The sequence below is a fragment of the Cavia porcellus genome, unplaced genomic scaffold (genome assembly GCF_034190915.1).
Source record: "Cavia porcellus strain 051 isolate PalLab524CR breed Dunkin Hartley unplaced genomic scaffold, mCavPor4.1 scaffold_22, whole genome shotgun sequence".
Lineage (NCBI taxonomy): Eukaryota > Metazoa > Chordata > Mammalia > Rodentia > Caviidae > Cavia > Cavia porcellus.
The window spans coordinates 6,194,080-6,217,395 of NW_026947505.1; the positions used below are offsets into that span (position 1 = coordinate 6,194,080).

Sequence of the window (23,316 nt, forward strand, 5' to 3'; positions counted from 1 at the left end):
AGCATCTTCTTCAAATTCTCCCCTATCCTCTGTTTTTTCAAACTTCTTCTCATCAACAGGTTCTCCAAATACCATCCCAGTTTCAGCTTCTTGAGCATTCATCCTCCATGTGCTCTAGAAGGCCCTCCATTTCTGAAGCACTGACAACCTGACCGCTGAAGGCTTCTGTTGGCCTCAGGAGCATTAAGGAATGCCTCCCATCCTTTCAGCCTTTCCTCCCTTTCTCTTGAGGTCTCCTCCACCTGATAATCTGTAGTCCCATCCCACGCTTGGGATGGGCCGTCAGTGATCTGACGGCCACCAAACCACCTTCCATCAAGGGTCTGAATGCAGTGATCAGCTTCCTCTGCATCCCTAAAGGACACAGAGGCCACACCATCGGGGTGCCTATCACACAGGAGGAGCTTCTTAATTTGACCAAATTTGGCACATTCTCTTCTCTGATTTCATTTAGAACCATTGGATCATCCTCAAAATCTTCGGGGTGAAACATATTTTTGATGATGACAACTCGTTCATGGCGCATTCGGCATGGTCCGGCTCTCCTCTCAGGTCTCCAATCCAACTGCTTGTGTTGCAGAGACAGCTTCTTCTTATAATCCTTGCACCTCTTCTTTTTTGAGGCATCATATTCCCCCTTCAGCTGAAACTTTGCCACTTCAACATGTAATTTGTAGCCTCTAATTTCATCTTCATCCAAAAGTTTCAATGCAAGTTCCACAGATTCTCTCTTCAAATAACAACAAAGCCCATCTCCTTTAAGATTTCCTTGATTATCTTTGTAAAGTTTGACTTTAAATTCTTCTGTCTGAGGATCTCTCATAATAATACCAAACTTGGACATAAGCTGTATAAATTCATCCACTGTAATGTCTGGAGGCAAACCAGACACATATACATTTGTATTGCTGTCTTCTTCAGCATGGAACCATCCTGAGTCACCCTTTCTTTTCTCTCCCCTCTTTTTGGGATCAGTGGGTTCTGGGGTTTTTCTTTGTGGAGGCTCCTCTGCAGTCCTCATACTGGTGTGTGGGACATGCTCAGGAGAACCAGATGCTCTATCACTAGTGATGCCATAATTAGCCTGATATGTAGCGATGAAATCTTCAGTGATCTTGGGGAACCAAGCCCTCCTGTCCAGGTCCCACTCATAGGGGGTGTCAGCTGGCTGCTGCCCGAAAGACTCGGTTTCTCCACTTGGATCCTTGTGGATATCACCGTCTTTGGGGTCTCCATATAATTCTTGCATTTGCAATTGCTCATCAAACTCGTCGTTCTTATTCAAGTTGGTGCCGCTCACGTTTCCTACCTAGCGGTGCCCAGACGCACAGAGGCCAAGACTCTGTCCACCGGCCTCGCGCGCCGCCCGGTCCACAGCGCTGCAGGAGAGCACGCGCCCCGCCGGCCGTATCTAAGGCGTCTGCTGCTCCCGCGGCAACGTCTGCAAAAGATTTCAAAATGAAGCCCCTTCAGGTTTACGCGTTATTTGGTTTTTATTACTGAATACTTAATAGCATGTTAACGAAGCCCACATACACTCTGGGGACTCTTCAGAGGAAGAATCACAGTTAAACACAGGTGTTGAATTAGAACAAAATAAAGCTTGGGTGGGGTGCACTGCTGTCATTCCAGCACTCAGGAGGCTGAAGCAGGAGGATTGCTGTGCGTTGGAAGTCAACCTGGACTATAAAATGAGTTCAAGACCAACCTGAACTGCATAGAGAAACCCTGTCTTAAAAAAAAGAGAGAGAAAATAGAGAAGCTCACTTTCTCTACACCTAGAGGTTTGTTTTTAAAACTGGATATTTGCTCAGAAGAGAGCATATACTTACAGCCATGGGAGAGGAAATAGTAACTTCTCTTGATGTTAACTGTTCTTAAGATCTTCCCCAGGTGCTTGTGTAACAGGTTTGCTATTGAATCCATGAGTGTATGAGAGCATGAATATATATCTATTCTCTCGGTCATCTACCATCCTGCTGCCCACGAGGTTCTGTGCCCTTTAGTGTCTAGTTGATACTGTGACCCACAGTGATGGGTCACAGCCAGAATCATCCATTGTGCCTGAGCTCTGTCACCTCCTCATACTCACAACCGTCCAGGCCCCTGATCCAGGCAGCACAGCATCTTCTGAGAAAAACACCAGCTAAGACTAGAGTGACTCTAGACGATGCAGTGTCTGTCTGTTCTGTGTGACTCCACTAATCTCGTTTTCTTTTAAATTTGCAGTGTGTGGCTCATTACTGCCTCTGAATTCATTTCTAAAAGCAAAATAATAATGTGGAATCTCAATATAAAAGTAGGCTTTAAAAAGCCTGGCAATGAGGCTGGGGATTTAGCTCAGTGGTGTAAGCCCCTGCCTGACAAGTGCCAGGTTGAGTCCAATCTCCAGTGCCTCACCTGAATTCTGATGTGCAAGTGCTCAGGTGGGCATGTGTAGTAAGTTATGTGTCAGTTTTCTATTATCTGGGAGACAAATATCTGAGAAAACAGACTTAAAGGAAAGAAAGGTTATTTCAGCTCGTGGTTTCAGAGTTTGTCCTTTCAGTTGCTTTAGAGCCTGTGGTGAGGAGAAGAAATTGCTTACCTCATGGAGGCCAGGAAGCAAAGGGAGAAAGAGAACAGGGCTGTAGCCCCTTCCAGGGCAGGCACCTCCTCCCTGACCTCACCCCGGATGGAAGCCCTCCCTCCTGAAGTGGCACTGCCACAGACCAGTGTTTCCAACACATGGCCTTCGGGGGACACGTGAGGTCCCCAAACCACAATAGATGGAAGCTCACGTGAGGACAGTCTCCTTCCCTGGGAGAACCATACAGAGCTGTGCGCTGTTTTGATGATCTTACTCCTGCTCTTGGCCTGGGCAGTGCAAGTTTGACTTTCGCCTCATGTCTGCAGTCACTTCCTGTGGGAACAGCTACTGGTATCTCCACTGGCTTGGCAAAGTGATCATTTCTCCACCAGCAGTGATCAGCACTGTTATTTAGCCTAAAAAGACAAGTGTGCCACTTGGAGGGAAATTGAATTATTTTATTTAAAATGTAAGGTATATTTTTCCTCCCTAACCACAAGCATAACTTGGTACGGGGCTGGCATGGGACAGGCGTGCGTGGGGAGGACGGCAGTGACTGGAGGGTGCTGGAGCTGCCTGGGCCTGGGTCTCAGGACACCACGAGGAGCCCCACAGCTACAAAACACACATTCATTTTTGCACGAATAAGGCAAAAGGAGTCTCGGTTATAAATTGATATTTCTCTTCCAGTCTCTGCCTGCACAGCTGGGGGTTAGCACAGATTTATCTTCATTGGAAAGGGCAGCAGGAGTATCTGTCACTGTTATTGCTCAAGGTAAACACAGGGTCACTGTTCCACTGCTAGAGCGGGCTTCAGATGCCACTGGCAGCCAGCGGCGGGAAGGGTTATTTTTAAGTGCTAATTTACAGGGAGAATAAGCACAATTCACAAGGTAAAGCGAAGAAAGGATACTGTATTTAAGCATGAAAACAGACAACCCAGAAAGGGTATGTGAGGTGAATTTTACAGTGTGTTCTTTTCCTTTTACTCTTTAGAAAACAAATGTGATAGCAGGAGATTGTCGGGACACAAAGTCAAGTCTGAGCAAAAGTGACCTTGAGGGGCTGGTTGAGCTGGTAAGCCAATATTTACATCGTTGGGGGTCTGTGCCTAGATTCCCCAACCCCTGAAACAGGTGCACGCCGAGAGCCCAAAGGAAGGAGACACGCAGCATGGTCTTCAGGGCCGCAGGAGTGGACTCCTGGGCAGAGCTAACTCTGCCAGTGGCTGACACTAGGCAGCCCATATTTAATCAGAACCAGCAAGGAGTTGAGTGCACAATGGAGGAAACCTGAACAGGATCATGGGAGGGGTTCAAGGCGCCCTCAGAGCAACAGAGGATGCTAATTAAGGGACACTAGCCAGGAAGTCTCCAGTGGCCTCGGCTGTGGCCCATCTTGCCCTCTGAGGTTCGCCTCCTTCTCAGTTCAATCGTGCCCAGGCCACGCCACAGCCCTGCAAAGCTTCAAAGGTCTCCAACACTACAGGATCCGCATCTCCTACTTGTTTTGCTCCTAACAGTGAAGCTTCGGTCTGCATTTGGTTAGTTCTATGATTTCCTTGAAAATTTCCCTCTGAAGAAAATCCTAAAAATAGCTGAGGGGAATTCAGCTGGTTTTTTTTTTTTTTTTCCTCCTCTCTTGAATAAGCCAGGACTGAAGAGAAGCCGAGTTAGAAGGATGGAGATACAGTATCTAGGGAGAAAAACCAGTCTGTGTGTAAGTCCATGATTCGCCCATGCTAGGATACCATTTAGAGAAATGACCCCTGGACGAAGGCTTGTCCTCCTGCATGACCCGCCAGTTTAGCACCTGGCATCAAAAGCTCCCTCTCATCAGCGTGAGGCTGAGAAATCCATCCTTGTGGGCAAAAGGCCAGCGCAGGGAGGAGGTTGCTGCAAGGGGAAGGCCGGTCCTGTCCAGCAGACTCTCGGAATCACGGGGTACTTGGTGTTTGCCCACACAGGCTTATGCTGATTGCCACCTGTCATTCTAGAGGCCATCACAATAGAGCGCAGTGGCTCCATTCTACAGATGAAGGGCTAGAGCAGGGCCAATTAGGATCGCAGGGATGGGGTCTGCATCTCCCTCAGCTCCATCTCTGGGAACCACCAAGGAGTTGGATGGCATTTCATCTGACTAAAGACAGTGACACCCTGCTGTGTTTTAAAAACAAAAGGTTCAACAAGTGACACTGTAAGCCACAGTGATTGTAAGTGTTGGGCTGGGTGTAGTGGCACACACCTGTGCTCTTAGCATTCAGGACACTGAGGCAGGAGGATTGCTACAAGTTTGAGGCCAGATTGGGCTACATAGTGAGTTCAAGACCAACCTGAACTACATAGTGAGACCCTGTCTCAAACAAACAAACAAACAAACAAAGGGCTGGGGATTTAGCTCAGTGGCATAGCGCCTGCTTGGCAAGCCTCAGGTTGTGAGAGTTCTATCCCTGGTACCAAAAAAAAGTTGGATAAAGGCCAATATTTAAAAACATAGATCAGCAAATGCACATAAAAAATATAACATGGCTCCAAACCATCTTTCAGGTGGGATGCAGATGTATGGGGTTTTTCTTTTGTTTGCTTCTTCCTCCTCCTCTTTCTTCTTCCTTTTGAATTTTGAGACAGGGTCTCACTGTGTATTTCAGGCTGGTCTTAAACTCACTGTGTAGCCCAGGCTGGCCTTGAACTTGCAGTGATCTTCCTGCCTCAGCCTCCCATGTGCTGGGATTACAGGGTGCACCACCACACCTGGCTACAGATGTATGTTTTTACCTCATGAGATAGGTTTCAATAGACGTTATACACAGGGGATGTGCTTGAAAGATGAGATCTGAACAGTCCAGAGAAGTGCATTATAGTAGTTCTAAGAGTTATAGTTTTCCCACACTTCGGCTTGGCTTAAATTTCTTTCTATATTGTAATTTTAGTTCATGAAATCATGGTTGACTTCACTGGGTGACGATCATAGCATTACATTTTGTGTTGTCTTAGAGAAGCTTCTTTAAACCACAAACCATAAACTTGCATTCATGTTTGGAGTAATAAAGACATGTTGTACATGTAAGAACCATGTTTAAAAAATGTTATAAAATTGGGGCCGGGGATCTAGCTCAGCGGCCTAAGCGCCTGCCTGGCAAGCACACAGTCATTACAAAAAAAATCGTCCTTGGTTTTACAGTGATAAATGAAAAACATTAAAATACTCCAACAGAACATGGTATGGCAAGGTTTTCAAGCAGCTGGGTTTTGTGAAAACCCTGAGCGCCAAACACCGACTGGCACCTAAGTATGGGGGCGCAGTGAGCATGCCCGCACACCTACACAGAAGGGGGGGTTCTTAACCCCCATTGGATGTCAATCAAAGCACACAGGTGGTCATTCCCTTTAAGCACTTCTGCCCGCATATGCTGCGTGTGGTAGAGTAGTGGGGACTTGGTCTGCTGCAGGGACACAATCGATTGTAGTAGCTTTGGGCTCAGTTGTATCCACTGTGGCAGGTGGCCTTCCGATCAGAATCTGTCCTGCCTCAGCCGCAGACCCTGCCGCTCACCCTGGTCTCGCCTTAGCCACTCCGTGGCCTGGGTCTCTAGAAGGGCACCCCCGAACCAACGAGGAGGATTGCTGTTTTGAGCCTCGGGCCCATCCAGGAGCTTTTTGTCAGCCTCGGGCCGGAGCCTGGCCGGAGGGTGAGGCTGGGGTCGCTGTGCGCTGCCTGTGGACTCCCAATGCTTCTGCAGGAGAGGACGCTGCAGAGGCACCCGTGGGAGAGGCGAGCCGCGGTGGCCAGGGAGCTCTTACAGAGCGAGAGGAGGTATGTGCAGCTGCTGGCCGCCGTGAGGGACGTGTATGCCACACCGCTGCGAGCCGCGCTGGCTTCGAACAGAGCCATTCTGAGCGCTGCAAATATCCGGATCATCTTCTCCGATATCCTGCGGATTTTAAGTCTGAACAGGTAAAGGAACTTTCTTCTCCAAAGCAGAAGAGGGCCTCAGTCACTGTCTGCCTGCTTGGGGACCCGGGTCATCTCTCAGCACAGAGGCCCCTCAGTGTGTCACCCACTCCCTGGCTGCACACTGCAGTGATGAGACCCAGGGCAGCACCCCGCCACAGGTCACAGCTGTGTGTCAGAAAAAGCGCCCAGCAGCCAGCGCAGTATTTAGAGCGGCAGCACTGCTGTGCTTTGTCAGCCAGGCAGCGGGAAGGGCGCAGGACGCTAGGACGCTTTGCTCAGGGCCCGAGTCAGTCGCAGTGTTACACCTGTGCTCCTAACAGCCTCCTGTTCCCTGGGACCCGCTCCCACCCGTGTGGGTCCCACTCTTTCCAGGTTAGGGAGGCGGAGAGGCCTCTTCCGGTTTGCAGGCCTGTAACAGCCCAGTGCCACACTGTCACTCTCTCCTTGAGGCTGGAGGTGCACTGAGTGGATTTACGGAATTAGGGGAAGAATCAGGCGTTTTCTCACCTCCTCCTGCACCTCCCAGCTTCCCCTGCCCCATCAGATCTGTTTTAAGACACAGATTAAAATCGAGTAAGGCTGTGCTCGTGACCAGTGTGTAGGGCTCCTGGGCTCCTGTTGCATTCTTATGTTGGTGTTTTCTCCCTCTGATTGCAGGCAGCTTCTAGATAACCTGAGAGACAGACTACAGGAATGGGGCCCGGCCCACTGTGTGGGTGAAATATTTATAAAGTTTGGGAGCCAGTTGAATACATACACCAATTTCTTCAACAATTACCCTGTTGTGCTGAGAACCATTGAGAAGGTAAATGGTGGGAGTCACCATCAGTGACTTCATTTAGCCTGAGCCCGTGACTCCTGCAGCCCAGAGGCCCCACAATGACTGGACAGGGCTGTTTTTGCATGCAGCGTGAGGTCTCCCCCACACATTGTGGACTCCCGAGGACAGGGCTGAGCCAGTACTGGGCTGGGACCTGGCTGCTGTGTGGAGTGAGTCCTTGCCTGCACCACCTGGCTCCCACCTTCCCCAGCTCCTCGAGGTCAGTGACAGGAGAGTGTCAGCACCCGCACAGATGCGGACCGTGAGCTTCAAGTCCACTCTGCCACGACAGTCTCTGTGGCCTTGCCAAGTCTGGCTCTCTGGACAGCTTGTGTCACATAAATTTCATGGAGGGACATAGAAGAAGCGTATGCCTCTGAGTGGACACGCCAAATAACAGCTGGGACAAGTCCAGCTTGGTGGGTAGCTGAGATTTTTAGGGCTCACTCCCAGGCAGGGGGCAACCCTGTGCTGCAGCAATGATGACTTGCCCACACGCCAGTGCTAGGCTGCTGGTTTGGTGGAGCACTAATCAAATGAGCAAAGGCAAGAAGGGTCCTTGAGGAAAGTTGTCTGTACTCCGCTCATATCCCGTCTCCACTTGGAAACTCCCTGGACTCAACCTGCCCAGTGTGAGGACCGACAGCCACAGTGTGCTGCAGCCTTGGCCACAGAGCAGCTAACAGGGCCGGGCTGGCGCTCTGCGAGATGGAGTCACTGTAGCTTTGTAGTTCAGGCCGGCCAAGCACTCCCTGCTTAGTCCAGGCTGGCCTTGAAAGCCTCTCAAGGGCTGGGATCACAGGTATATGCCACCACGCCCAGTCAGTATCTATTTTAAAGATGAGAATGCTGAGGCTTAGAGAGGTTGAGTTTTTGGGGTCTGTGCTTAGACCCCCTAATCCCCAAATGGGTACATCTTGTAAATATCAAAGGAATGAGACAAGTAGTATGGTCCTCAGGGCTGCAGGAGGAGAGAAAGCCTCAGCAGAGCTCGTAATTCTGCTAGCCAGCCAGCCTACTGACACTGGGCACCCAGTATTTAATCAAAACAAGCAAGGAGTTGAGTGGACAATGGAGGAAACCTGAACAGGATCATGGGAGGGGTTCAAGGTGCCCTCAGAGCAACAGAGGATGCTAATTAAAGGACACTAGCCAGAAAGTCTCCAGTGGCCTCAGCTGTGGCCTACCTTGCCCCCGAGGTTCTCCTCATTCTCAGTTCAATCGTGCCCAGGCCACGCCACAGCCCTGCATGTGTATTCAGCTTCAGCGGTCTCCAAAACTGAGTAACTCTGCAAAACAACACATTCAGTTTATTCCAGTTCTGTGCCTGACTCCACAGTCTGTTATTTACTCTGGGTCTCAGCCATGGTGTACCTCATACGTCCTCCTTAGTATACACAGGGACGCCAATAGTTCTCTTAGTAATTTGGTTAGGGGAGAGGTGCCCTTTGGAGCATTCCATACATCTCCGCTTGCTTGTGGGACAGGGGCTCTGCGCTGCCTCACCGAGCTGAGCTTTGACAGCGTCCTCCTCACCTTTCAGTGCAGAGAAGCAGCGCCAGCATTCCGAGCTTTCTTGCAGAGGTGTGATAAGACAATTGTCACCCACATGCTGAGGTGAGTTCTGAGGGACAGCACAGGCGGGCTCTAAGACAGGGTGTCCCCTTCGACCTTCAGCCAGAGCCCGGGCTCCCCTCTGTGCCTCACACAGCCTGCCAGAGCTGTTGTTGTGCCCATCCCGGAGGTTTGACGAGTACCTGACTCTTCTCTATGCACTGAGGCTTCACACTCCTGCAGGACACGTTGACTGTGGGGAGCTGACTGCTGCAATTGACCAAATCAAGAGATACAAAGGTTATCTGGATAAGGTTGGTTGCTGATAAGCATCTGTGTCCTTAAAACCTGTATTTTTGTGGTACTCTTACCTCAAAGATCCTGAAAGAGCTTGTCTTCAGTGATGTTCTTCCTGGGGTCTTTCATTCTTTTAATGCTAAATGAGTGTCCAGTGATTTTGTATATTAAGGCATCTATTCTAAATTGGACAGCACAAGGCAGAGTGTTCTTAGATAGTTATACAATTATACTAAAACTTTTAGGAACATAAATTTGAAATTTGGATTTTTTCTAGATAGCAGAAAGAAAACAAATGTACAAACCGTTGCTTTTGAAAGTACTTAAGTATCAGCTTTCTGCTGCTATAAGTAGGGTCATACTAATTATTCTCCAAAAGACTTCAGCATGTTGGAGTACAGTAGTCTGATTCTAAAAATACCGTGTGTGTGTGTGTGTGTGTGTGTGTGTGTGTGTGTGTATGTGTGTGTGTGGTTTTTTTTTGTTTGTTTGTTTGTTTGAAATCAAACTCATGACCTTGCGCTTGCCAGGCAGGCACTTAGCTGCTGAGCTAAACCTCTAGCCCTACTATGTGTATATTTGTCCAGACTGAATATATGTGTACCTTGAAGATGCTCTTTTGAGTAATCTTGTTACTTGCTTTTGTTTTAAGACAATGGGGACAGAAAAGTGAGGTTTTACTACAGTAAATTAGTAAGCCCCGAACCATGAAATATTTAATCAATTTCTTTTTTAAACATAACTATCACAGTTTTCATTTACCTACAGTCGATTTCTTTTCTAGATAAAGGAAAATGTCAGTATGAAAGAGCAGCTGTCGGATGTACAGAGACTCGTCTGGGGATGCCCTGTATGTATTCTGATGTAGTTGCTCTGGCTCACACTTGGGAACAGAACCTTATCATTGGCAAAAGGAGACATGCAGATCCCAGCACAGCCGACACAGGCAGTGTTTGCCACTGCCAGGGAGCTGACTGCTCCCGCGTTTTCACCTTGGTTGCAAGCACGCTGCAGAAGGGGCACATGTATCGTGACCCCAGCACCTCTCTGTGGCTGGAGCGCCCTGCTCTGTGGCACTCTGAGATGTGCCGCTTGTGTGTTCCACCACAGTGCCTGCAGCAGGAGTCTGCCCAGTGTCCAGAAAGTCCCCGGGGCCTCTGACAGCTTTCCCTGCCTGTCCCACTCCACAGATCTACGCTCCAGCCCTGGCCATGTGGCCTCTCTTCATTGGCTCTACACCCAAGCTCATTCCCCCCCTCAAACTGCCTTCCTTTGCTCCTCCACCTGCTAGTCATCCTTTAAAAACCGAAGTCAGTTGTTAATCTTGTTTGTGAGGCTTCCTCCCACCGAGCCGCCCCTTCGGTATCTCACACCTCTGTGCCCCATCCCTGTGCAAGCCACTCCCCTTCCACTTAGTAGGAGCTCACTCTGTAAGAGAAGGGGAACCAGAGTACCAGTTGACTGGAAGTGTTATTTTTATTTGGTTGATTAGGGAAGCAAGATGGAGTTGTTTTAACTTGTTTTGGTAGGGAAAAAGAAGTGGAGTTGACTGTCATACAAAGGCTCAAATTCTTGGAACCCACAGTCTGCAGAATATCACGGCTGGACCACTGTACATGGCAAGAGGTCATGGATACAGCAGCCCGAGTCTGTAGGAGTTCTTTGCCTCCTTTTCTTCACGGTTCCATTTTTGTCCACCTCCCACCCTGGCTGAAACACACTCAAACAAAACAACTTCCGTAGTTGGAAAAGCTTTTACAACATTCTAAAACGTTGATTGTCACTGTTGGTGCTGTGGTCTTCCAACAGAAACCCTGTTTTTATAAACAACAAAACGACTGATTGTTTCATTGTGGTCAACACGTATTCTGAGATATAAAATAGTTCTGCATAAGTATGCATTTAAAAACTTAAATTTTTAATTTTTTGATTTTGTAGGCTCTATCAGAAGTAAACAGATATCTGATTAGGGTCCAAGATGTAGTACAGCTTCACTGTGCTGATGAGGAAGTAAGTTTCTCTTTAAGGTAAGGAGTGGCTACCTTCACAGCAGACTCCCTCTCAATGTGTATTCTAGCCTCTAGAAGTGTAGTGGTTTCTTAGACTCTGCACTGCACTAAGAACTCACACCTCCTTGAGTCGGTGTAAGGTACGGTGTCACCGTGATTGCTACCCAGGCAGCTTCTAGGTGGCATGGGAGAAAAGAAATCGTCTCCACCAATCATCTCTGTAAAAGCAGAACCTCTGGAGGCCAGGAAGTCCATTTCCACTGAGATAAGCTCAAAGTGCTGTGGGATCTCACATGGAAGGTCTGCTTAACTGTAAGAAGACAATCCATTCATTATCCTTAGACAGTTGTTGATCTCAGTATTTAAAATGACCTCACCATATCTAGTTTGCACAGTACCCACAATAGGGTAAGAATAAAAGACAGAAGCTTCCATTCCTCCTTCAGAATGAAGATGGACACATTTAGTACAAAGGTTCAGAGTAAATATTTAGGATTTTCTGGCCAAACAATCTCTGTGGCACCAACCTATCTTTGCTGTTGTATCATAAATGCAGCTAATAAGTGATGCAATACACAATAAATAATACACTATTCATAAACAATATGCCTAAGTGAACAAGTGTGGCTGTGTTCCAATAAAACTTTATTTACAAAAACAGGTGGAAGGACATAGCTTGCTGATCTCTGCAAACTGTGTTTTCATTTTTTTTTTTTTTATCGGTACCGGGGATCGAACTCACGACTGCCTGCTTGCAAGGCAGGTGCTTATGCCACTGAGCTAAATCCCCAGCCCTGTTTTCATTATTAATGGCAAAGATAATGACAAAATACAGCAGCCAAATGGAGGGAAATTAACTCCTTTAATTCATCTAACTGCAGTAAAGATAGATAAATGAAAACCAAATCACATCCGTTGTTTCACTGTCACAGTTTTTTTGTTTTCTTTCGTTGTGCTATTTTAGGTTTTTAGCAACAGAAGAGAACACTGCTGGAAAGAAACTGGCTTTCTAGTTGCTTAGAAGCCAGCAGTTTTAAACATCCTGGTGCGGTAGGAGGTTTCTGGATATCATTGTGCCTGCTTGCAAGGCAGGCGCTTATGCCACTGAGCTAAATCCCCAGCCCCTTGAAGGAAAATTTTGCTGGCTACAGAATTGCAGCCCTTTTAAAATTCTGCCCGTACTTTGTTCCACTGTTCTGAATGGTTCTGGAGAGAAGTCCAATGTGCCTGTGAGCCCTCAGCCACAGGTGGCAGCTTCTGGTAACAACCTGCGTGTTTCCATGGTGTTCTTTTGTTTGCTCCCAGTGGGTTTTAGGTTTCCTTAAAGACTCCTTGTTAGATGGAGTTTGAGCCTTGCTATCGCACAGGGGTCTGCTAAGGCAGTAGTAAGATTATGTATTGGTGAAAGCATTCTGTAGTCCTGTGACCAGTGTTTTCCCCCTTTTAGGGGGGGGTGTTACTAGAAATTGAACCTAAGTTGCTCTATCACTAAACTACATCTTCAGCTTTTAAATTAAAAAATATTTTATTAGTATATGTTTGGCGTACAGTTACATTTATTATAGGCAATCGTGTGTGAATATACCACATCTCAACGCTTTTTCCCCTTTCCCTTCCTCCTCCTCTTGTTTTGCCAGCATCAGATTCACATATTTAAATCGTTACAAAGTTAGTGATCATGAATACAGATTCACAGTCAGACTAATGGGTCAAAAAGCAGAAAACGTATGACCCTTTGCACTAATCAAGGTACACTTTAGATACCTTGTCCATGCTGGACAGCGGTAACTTTTTTCTCTCCCGAGTGGAGTGGTGTCTCCATGAATGCTTTTGTTCACAGTTTGGTTCAAAAACAGAAGCATTTGGCAAATTTTGCTTTTGTTTGCAAACTGCATCGGGTAATGGACATGAGCACAGCCATCTTTCTTGCATGAACACAAATGTGGCTGGCTTTTCCACACTCGTGGAATGAATTCAGTTCATGAACCGAGGCACTGCTGTATCTATCTTTTATTTCACACTTCATATGTTTTCATATAAGGGAAACCATGTGATGTTGAGTACATACATTTGATTTACTTCACTTAACATTATTGTCTCAAGGCACATCTATTTTCCCACAGATGACTCAAGTTTACCCTTTACAGAAGACTCCTCTGTCGTATACAAACACTACGTTTTCTTTGTCCATTCATCTGTTGATGGCCATGCAGGCTGTTTCCAAGACTTAGCTATTATGAATTGTGCTGGATATGTGTACATCACTTGCTGTGATGTTTTTAACTCTTTTTGGGAGGATACCTAGAAGAGGAACAGCTCGGTCAAATGGAATTTCTTAGTTTCTTCAGGAATTTCCATCATACTGATTTCTGTAGTGGTTGTACCAGTTTACATTCCCATCAGAAATTAAGAAGGGTTCTTTTCCCCTACAGCCTCATCAGCATTTGTTATTGGTTGATAGCATTCTGTCTGGAATAACATGGAATCTCATTGTTTGAATCCACATTTCTCAAGTGACCAGTGATGTTGAACATTGCTTTTGTTTTCTTTTTCTCGAGACAGAGTTTTGCTGTGTAATCCAGCCTGGTCCTCACCTCACTGTGTAGCCCTGACTGGCCTTGAACTCATGGCAACCCTCCTGCCTCAGCCTCCTGAGTGCTGGGATTACAAGTGTGTACCACCACACCCAGTTTGAACATTTTCAACATATTTATTTTTATTTCTTCATTTTAGAAGTATATTCTTTTTGCTTAGATGCTGATCATGCCAAGTATACTGATTCTTTTTGGCTTACTGTCATTGTAGGCTTGTCTCTTTCTAGGCTAGCCAGAGAATTTTTATAATACTGGTTTGGTGTCATGAATTTGAGGTGCTTCTTGTCATGGAAATAATTTATTTTGTTTTGTTTTACTTATTTATTTGTTATTTTTGAGACAGAGTCTCACTATGTAGTTCAGGCTGGTCTCAAACTTGCAGCAGTCCTCCTGCCTCAACCTACTCAATGCTGGGATTATAGGTATGCACCACTATGCTTAGCTTCTCTGTTGATTTTAAAGGAGGAAAGTTTTGCACAATACAGAAGTTGGGGTTGCATGTTTTTGTCTTTTAGTGCTTGGGGCCCTTCACTCCAAGCCCTCCTGGCCTTTAAGGTTTGTGTAGAGTAGTCTGCTGTCATTCTAATGGGTTTATCTGCACATGTGACTCATTGCCTTTCTCTAACAGCTTTTAAGATTTTGTCCCTGTAAGGAACTATGATTCTGAGTATATAATGTGGTGCAAGAGGTTCTCTTTTGGTCATGGCTCCTGGGAATTCAGTATGCGTCACTTATGTTTTTTCTTTTCCTACATTTGAGAAGTTTTCTGCCATTGTTTCTGTGAACAGCTTTTTAAATGCAACTTGTATTGTTTTCTGATTTTTCACTTGTTCCTATTCTTAACCTTTTTTGCATCATCTAGCAGTTGTTGGATCTGTTTTTCATGTTCTCTTGTTGCTTTTAGGGCATCTCTGAGTACAGGCATCCCTTTTTTGATGAGCAGATTCTGTTTCTGTGTCCAGGTTGTTAAACTGGTCACTAAATGAGGAATTGTACGTGTTATATACAATGTTCAGAACATAGAAATGGCCATAGGAAACTCCAACTAGATGGCTTTGCTTTTATTTGCATAAGTCTTACATGCAGTATTGTAATGTATAACAGAACATAAAACTACAGTGCTGGGGCTGGGGATTTAGCTCAGTGGCATAAGCACCTGCCTTGCAAGCAGGCAGTTGTGAGTTCGATCCCCAGTACTGATAAAAAAGAAAAAGACCAATAAAAAAAAAAAAGTGCTGTATCAATGAGGTGTATTGTACCAAAAGACATTGTAAACAAGATGCACAGACTGTACTAAAAACAAAACAAACAAGTGACAGATCATAAGTCCAAGCATCTGTCTGATGTCCAAGTAGCACACCCTGGGCATCAGTCTGAACAGCTGTTAAAACAGGTAGGTCATGAAACATCTGTGGGTGGCCTCCAAAGGGACCACTGTCTTTTACTTCTGAAATCCTGGCCTCATAGTAGTATACTCATGCTTTCAGTTTAATTTCTAACCAAGATTTCTGACTGAAACTTTTCATGGACTCTTAATTCTTTGGTAAACTGGTCCGTCGTGTTTTGTATCACTTTGCTTAGCTCATCTGCCTTTTCATTGGTGTCTTCTGAAAGCTCCTCCATCGTTTTTATTACTTCCACTGTTTCTTCTGTCATCCTTCTTAGTACTTCTTTAAACTGTTTTCTGAATTTCCTCAGCTGTCCTTCCGAGTAACTTGGGCGTGTGGCTGTTACTCGCTGGTTGGTGCTGCCTAGATTGGCTTCAGGGAAGCTGGGGTTTTAGGGGGTATTTTGTTGCCTTTTTCCGTTTTTGTTTATGTGGGTGGTTTTTATGCTCAGATTTGTGAATGCTTTTGATCTAAGACTTTGTTGCTAATATAGAGCTCTGTTTAGTTACTTTTTGGTGATGTAATGTGGGTGAGGCTAGTTATAATTCCTTGCCACAGTCCCAAGATCCAACCACCCTGGTTAATTTGGGCAGCGGATGTAATGTAGTTAGTCCTCTGGGAATGTATGGAAGCAGTGTTAATGACACAGAGGCAATCTGAGGGCTGTCTTACAGAGGAAACAGTACCAATTATGTGACCCTAGCAAGTCAATCAGCTACAGCAATTCTGTCCAAGACAAACTAAACATTAATATACCGTAAGACCCAATTCCATACTCCCTGTAATTCTAGAGAAAAAGATCAACAATTATGATGTAAACATTGAGGCAACCCAGGTATTACCGTCTAGGTCCATATGTACTAAATGGAACAGCTGAATGTCTGCTAATGGTAGAAAAGAACTTAACAGTAATTTTACAGTTAACTATCAAAAAGGTTAACAAAGTTTTATGGTTGTACTAGTAAAGATGCAGGTTTCCGGAAGGGAGAATGCAAGGAAACACACTGACACGAAGAAGAGGAGAGGTGACACAATGGATCTTTTTGCAGAGTAGACAAATGTTTACTGAATTAGGTAAAGGTAACAGAAAAAACTGGCAAGAAATAAAGATAAAAAAAGAGGGAGGAAAAACGATTATACAGAGAGTAAAGGGGAAAAGAGGAAAAAATACAGAAAGAAAAAGGCAGATTGATTTCCTAAGCCTCACGAAACGAGTGAAGAAAAGGAGGTAAGAATAGAAAAGGGAAAAACAAACCCCAAATACTAAACACACACAAACACAAAAACCCCAATAAACAAAAACAACCAAACAAAACCAAAAACCTCTGTAATTTCACATATGTGGCTTTGTCCTGCAGTCTATAGTTTTGGGGCAGTGTCCAATTCAAGATACAGCTGTTTTCACTGGTAGATAAGGCAGTCAGAGGCCATCTACACTGGATATAGTCACCAGCAAGCAGACAGGATAAGGGTGTAGGTGCCGATTGTGACTTTCAAATCCAGGCTGAGCTGAAAACCCCTCTTGGGGTCTTTGCCAATGGACCTCAGCTCCCTGACTGCAGCTGTCTCCCGTGACAGTCTCCTGCCAAGTCACTGTGGGAGTGTAACACTAGGAGTCCTGAAATGAAGCCCCCTACCCCACTGGTCTGTACCACTGCCGTTTCTCCCTGATGGCCTCTGGAGCCCTCCCCTTCACCATCTGTAGATTCCGATTCCTTTGTGGGGGCACAAGCCAGGAGCTGGGGAGGAAGTGCAGCTTGCCCCTTCCCATTCCTGGGTTGTATTGTTTTTCGATTTCTCTGAAGGCTCCAACTTTCCTGTCAGACCTTTCTAGGGCCCTAGACATTGACCTCCATTTTTCTTTCTTCCCCAAGTTATTTTTCGGTGTCTGCATCCTGAATCTTGAAGAGGCTGATTTGATGTTGCTTACCATTCCACTATTTTTTCTTTCTTTTCTTCCTTTCCTTTCCCTTTTCTCTCTCTCTTTCTGCTGGCCTCAACCTTGAGATCCTCCTCCTTCAGCCTCCAGAGCAGCTAGAGTTACATGCATGGGGCGCCAGGCCCTTCAGTTGTCATGAGCTATGGCACCTGGGCTATCACCTGCATCAGGCTTCTGAACTTCTTACCTGCAGGAAGCCACAGGGGCAGGAGCTGAGTATTTCCTCTTGCAGATTGGTTAGGCTCCGCCCGAGTTCCCCTTCAAAAATAAGTGTTTGTTAAGAACAAAACTCTCTTGTTCTTCTTTCAAGATACCCACCACCCCTAGAAGAATGAGGGGATTTTTCTTAGGGCTCTCTAGTGAGGATCTGGTGGGTTTCTGGAGGTAAAACACACGGTTGTTGGAGCAGCCAAGGCTTCACTCATGCATGTCTGCCCACAACCAACCTCCAGCTGGAGTCAGTTACCTTAGAGGGATTCCTAACTGATCCCAGCTAAACGGATTCTGTGTCTGCCTGTCTATCCTGCTTTTGGGGTGGTGGTTTACTCTGCGACCTCAATTTTTCATTGAGCTTCTTTGTTACGAGACTAGAAGTGATGAGTTTCAAGCTCTTCATGTGTCTTAAGTCTGTTATTAGAATGTAGATTTGTCGGGGTGGTGGGTTCGGAAAAAAAAAAAAAGATTTGTCTTCAGTATTTGGACAACAGACGAGAATATATCATACCATAGGTACCTTCTCTAGGCACTTTCTCGGTAATTACAGTTACATTTACTAATACAGATATCATTTCAAATTAGTATTTGAAGTTAAGTAAATGCAAAAAGGCTTGCATTCCAAAGGATATCACACAGTATTTTGCCTGCAATCTTGTTTTCTGGCATTTTAGAAAGTCACTTAAAACCTCAGAAATGTCATTGTATGCTTCCCATCAGGAGTATTTGTATGGGCAAATGTACTCATGTGTGGCACTGAGAGGAATGTGGGGCTTTGTAATTTATTGTTTGACTTCTTTCATTCGATAAACTCATTACTGTCACATGGTCAGATGGACAGGACAGACCTGTGTGTGGGGAATCTGACTGAAGCCAAGTTGCCCGAAAGCCAAGTGCTAGTAAGTGCAGGCCCAGGATTCCCAGCCAGGCGTCAGCGGGCAGACACTGGAGTGGTTACTCGTCAGGCCAGCAGGCAGGAAGGTGAGCTGGGCTTTCCTGTAAGAAACTCTAATGCAGGAGAAATTACTGAACAAATAATGTACAACCTCTGCCACAGAGCTAAGGGCCTAATGTCTGCTCAGGCCCAGGGCTGTGTCCTGAAAACTTTAGTTTTATGTTTGAAGTTAGGTACTTCATCGCATCCTTTTCTGTCTCTGGGCTGGCTAACACAGTAAACAACATGAACAAAGCACTTCTAGGACAGAGTTAAGAATTTATATAGCGGTGTCCTATTTTGCTGTCATTACTTGTAATGAGGCAAAGAAGGCCTCTGAAAATTCAATGTAAAAAACACTGGGTTTTTCTACCCCATCTGTCAATTCCTAGAGATGAATTAAACTTACTTTCCTCAGACTACCCAAAAACATCTAGCATGGTATTTTTTCTTGATAAAATGTTTACAGAGCCATAATTCACTTCCTAAAGGAAAGAAAGATCAATGGTCCTTTTGCCCACGCTGGTAACGAGGTATCTGTCCACCAGGGGTTAATCATACCTCAAGGAAAATGTTACTCCAAGCTCACTCCAGTGGTTTGTAGTGGAATGAGTAGTCTCAGCCATAGGCTTAGTGCCTTAAAGATGATTAACCTTTTAACAAAGCACGCATGTGTGACTGTCAACTCTCCTCCACTTCAACACAGGGTCTACGAACAAACCCGCGACCTCACCCTCTTCCTCCTCAGTGATGCCCTGCTTATTTCCAGCCGGGGCACATCTCACACTCCATTTGAAAGGACTTCAAAAACCACCTACCAGTTCACTGCATCAGTGGCCCTTCACAGGTTACTCATCAAAGATATCCCGGATTCCAAGTGTATGTACGGTTTTCCTTCAAGAGACAAGGATCTTTATGAAGATGTTTTCTATTAAGCTCATTATAAAATAGGAAAGTAGCAAAAGGACTGGAATTATAAATTGACAACGCAGAAGTACTCCTTTAAACATCAGGATTTCATGGCACTGTGAGCTACCTCTGACATAGCAAAAGGAAGGATGGCACCATCAGACAGCCCTAGGAATTAGGAAGGTTTTTGAAATCAGAGGTGGGAAACTCCACACAATCACAAGCAATTCTTTGAAGCAGCTTGACCTGAGGGCTTGAGTACTGTCCACCGTCTAAAGATCTCAGAAGTTTAAAGCACGATTTTAATTTTAATCTATTAATACCCATTAATTTACTATCTACTGTTTCTATTCTACTAGGACTAAGTGGTCATTTCAGATGTGATCATTCATTTTCTTCCTGAAACTCACATTTAAAATGAGAGTTTTTCTATAAAGGAATCAACAGATTTACAAAGGATTCTTAATAATTTAGCCATTTCATAATTCCAACAGAAATACCACTTACCACAAAGCGAATCCTACTTAAACCTATTGTGACTTTAGTCATCATTCTGCTACTTCCCAAGCTTAAAAGGATCTGTATCTATTTCTTGCATTTGTTAGATCAATCAGGATGTAATATCCCTCATTCCAGTAGTTTTCACTGCATGTAAAAATAGGACTTCAGGCTGAAGCAGGAACCAAGACCTTAGAGAAGGAACTCATCTAAATAAAAAGTTGGCTTCCAAGTATCTTCAGGCCCATCTAAATCTGAGCCTGAAAAAAATGAACACCAAGTGGGGGGGACAAGTATTTGTTGAGATTACATCTGCAGGAAAGTAATCCTGAGTAAAAGAATTATACATCGCTATTGAATACGGTTAATGCATGAAACATGTTGCTTCTCTACAGTTCCCCTCCCACTAATAATCACTATGCTCTTACGACAATATCACATAACCTGCTGGCAGCATCTGGCCATCACTGGCCCTTGTACCAGGGTGTCTAGGTCTAGGTCTTGGCATCTCTTAACTACAATACAGTGACACTTTGGTTGTGAACATAATTCATCCCAAATTTGTGTTCAAACATCAAAAATCTCAAGAACTGAACATATTTTTCCTGTAAGAAATATGAAAAACCACATAATTGGTTCTGAGGTCCAAACATTAAACTTACAAATTTTGCCTGGACTTTTAACAAATTCCACAATGATTAACTCCATCGCGGGTCTCACAATTTACCTCTTAGCTTTACTGCTAGTATCGTTAACTTTCTTTGGAGCTACGGTTATTTTATGCAAATAAATGACCAAAAAAATCTCATAATGGTGAATGTTTTACCACAAGCACTATGTGGTGCTCAGCTGAGAGCAGTGCTTAGACTAGGTGTCACCCTTGTGTGTGCAGGGAGGCCCCACATGTCACTCCCAACCTGTACTGGTTTTTTCCAAGTTGGATTTTCAACCATGGAGCAAAGTTAAAAACACCATAGATTTTTTTTTGAAACTTTGCTGCTTATGTATTAGGTTTGTGCTTGAAGCCATCCAACAACAGGGATATTGCTGTAACTATTAGTAAAGATCCTTATCGGTTCTAGTTCATTCTGAAATGACTGAGATAAGGAATTAAGGAACATCACGTGGTCTATTGTTTGGTCTTTAAAATAACTGCTAATCATATAAGGACAAGATTATTTTAATTGTATTTGAATTCAGTTATTTTAGAAAGTTATATCCTAACTGGACATGTACTTGTTTTGAATCCTTGTTTTTAGGTTTCAAGAAATTCTTAAAAGATGAACTGGTCAATTAATTTTTTTCCTGGTACTGGGGGCTGAACCTACAGCCTTTGTGCTGATATATCTCCAGTTCATTTTAAATTTTGAGACAGGGTCTCACTTAAGTTAAGTTGTCTAACTTGGGCTCAAACACGATCTTCCTGCCTCCTGCCTCATTTTAAAACATCTTTCTTTTTGGTTATCACTTGCAGAGATTATAATTAATGTACCTAAAATACTTTTACAGATGTCAAGAATGCATTTATTCTTCAAGGTCCGAAACGTGAGTGGATTTGTGCTACTGAGGTGGAGGATGATAAATTCCTCTGGTTATCAGTACTCAAAAGAGCAATCCGAAGCAGCATGGAGAAGTGAGAGTGGACTGCAAGAAAACATCAGGAACACCAGTTCTCTCTGACAAGAGCGGATGTATATTTTGTTCTAGAACATCCCGTGAGAAGCAGAATGATTGTCACAGATGATGACAGCATGAACTAGGACACAGCACAAGGCTTAAACCTTATCCTGATGAAGTTATGCAGAATGTATAAGAACAATGAGTCTAAAAGTTTGAACCACTTTTTTGTGGTAGTTGTTTTTCATGAATAATATTATTTAAAATAATTTGAAATGGGAAATTCTAGGAGAACAAGCAAATTGTGTGAAGTTTTAAAAAAAAAATCTCATGAAAAATAAAGCCAAAACAAAAAATATTAAATGACCAGTCTAAAAAAAAATCAATTATCTTTAAAATTTTCATGAAACAATTAATGGTCACTATAAATGGCAATTTTCTTAAATACCTGTCAAGTATTGTTAATATGAACGTACTTCTCTAGAGAGCATTAAAATTATACTACAAAGAATTAAAAAGTTTTATATATACACACACATATATATTTTGCTGCAAAACTGAACTGTTAGACCTTACAAATAAGAAACTTTAAAGTTCTCTTGATATTTAAATTAGAAGGCCAGTGGGGAAAATGAAATTTTTAAAATACAAAAATAAACTTCCTGGACATGGCCCTGCCAGCTTGGACCACTTTTGGTAGATGCATGACTGCCCATGCTGCCTGACAGGACAGTCATGCATGCAGAACCACTGGACAGGAAGACATATACATTGTAGCCCTGTCATTAGTATGTCAAAGTCTGTGACTTGTAATAAACTGCAACTGTGACCTGTTTATCACTTGGAAACGAGATGATGTATGCAGTAGTAATATTTTTACCTAGATAATGCTATCAAAAAGATAACACATTAGTCTTGGAAGCTTTAGGTTGCCCATTTCATTTTTGTTTTGTTTTTGTAAATATCTTAAAGTATTAAAATATATTGGGTACAATCTAGGATTGTGGAACTGAGCTACCTGAATAAATCTTTCACCAATGAAACTATAAATTCCTTCTGATTCTCTAAAATCTTGTTATAAATACACAAAAATAAAAAACATTGTACTATTAGTGTAAAATCACATTTCTGATTCTATTAAGATATATCCGTGCAATTTAACAACTGATCCCACAAAACAAACTTTAAAGGGCGTTATCTGCTGTCACTCAGCAAGGAATGTACCTTTCACAAATGTGATCAAAATGTATAATATATAAAATCCTAAAGCAGTATTTTATCCTGACTAGGGAACACTTGAGAGCCTCCATTAATAGGAAAAACTGCTTATACAACAAAAGAATGAGTAAGAAGCTAGCTTAAAGGTAAACTAGAAATCTTGGGGAACTGCCATTTTTTCTGGGAATAACTGAGGTCCTCAGAAACACAAAAGGACACGAAAGTTGCAATGTTTCCTAGTGGGTAGTGTGTGATTTCGCACTTCTTTCCCTTCAATTTGAGGGAACACTTAAGACTTGTCTTCATAGCTACCTGACTGCTGAATTAAAATCACACACCTGTGTGCATGTACATACAGACACAGACAGACACACAACAGTCACTGATGAAACTGATCAAACTGCAATAAGGAAAATATAAAGCTGGTCCCCCAATATGGTATGTAAAAGAAGCTTGAAGTATCATGTGACTCCTGAAGATGCTGATTACTACACAGGGGAAAGACTCTTCTGGTACATTAGCTTCTGGTGAAAACTGTCTTATAACGTAGTTCTCTAAAATACAAAGGTAGATAGCAAACTTATTTTAATGCTTTTTACAGAATATAAATTTTTGCATAGATTATTAAACCTAAAGAAGAAAAACTGACATTATAATTTTCCTTTCAAAGATTTCTGAATTTGTGCTTGAGCTATAAATGAAGAGTTCAATATAAATCAAACGAGTCCGGTTCTGGTCACATAAATACAATGACACATATTATACACCCCTAACCCTACAGAACAGCACAGATGCGGCATGCC

The 23,316-nt window shown here is 43.9% G+C and overlaps 2 protein-coding genes across 2 annotated transcripts in view; one reads left to right on the plus strand and one right to left on the minus strand.

The window, feature by feature from the left end:
* Positions 1-22,345, plus strand: part of Ect2l (epithelial cell transforming 2 like) — a 91,819-nt gene extending 69,474 nt beyond the window's left edge. The window contains exons 13-21 of the mRNA XM_063233378.1: positions 3,566-3,646; positions 6,309-6,523; positions 7,181-7,328; positions 8,887-8,960; positions 9,055-9,211; positions 9,979-10,044; positions 11,133-11,221; positions 18,978-19,150; positions 21,188-22,345. Of these exons, the coding sequence (XP_063089448.1) occupies positions 3,566-3,646; positions 6,309-6,523; positions 7,181-7,328; positions 8,887-8,960; positions 9,055-9,211; positions 9,979-10,044; positions 11,133-11,221; positions 18,978-19,150; positions 21,188-21,315 (1,131 nt within the window). The 3' untranslated portion in view covers positions 21,316-22,345. The remainder of the gene's footprint in view (positions 1-3,565; positions 3,647-6,308; positions 6,524-7,180; positions 7,329-8,886; positions 8,961-9,054; positions 9,212-9,978; positions 10,045-11,132; positions 11,222-18,977; positions 19,151-21,187) is intronic.
* LOC106026700 (17S U2 SnRNP complex component HTATSF1-like) lies at positions 136-1,269 on the minus strand. The gene has a single exon (XM_063233376.1). It carries the CDS (start codon positions 1,247-1,249, stop codon positions 206-208), a length of 1,044 nt encoding a protein of 347 aa, XP_063089446.1. The 5' UTR covers positions 1,250-1,269; the 3' UTR covers positions 136-205.
* Positions 22,346-23,316: the final 971 nt, after the last annotated feature.

Excerpts from the sequence above, each read along its gene's own strand:
- LOC106026700 (XM_063233376.1), bottom strand. The coding sequence starts at position 1,249 with ATGCAAGAATTATATGGAGACCCCAAAGACGGTGATATCCACAAGGAT.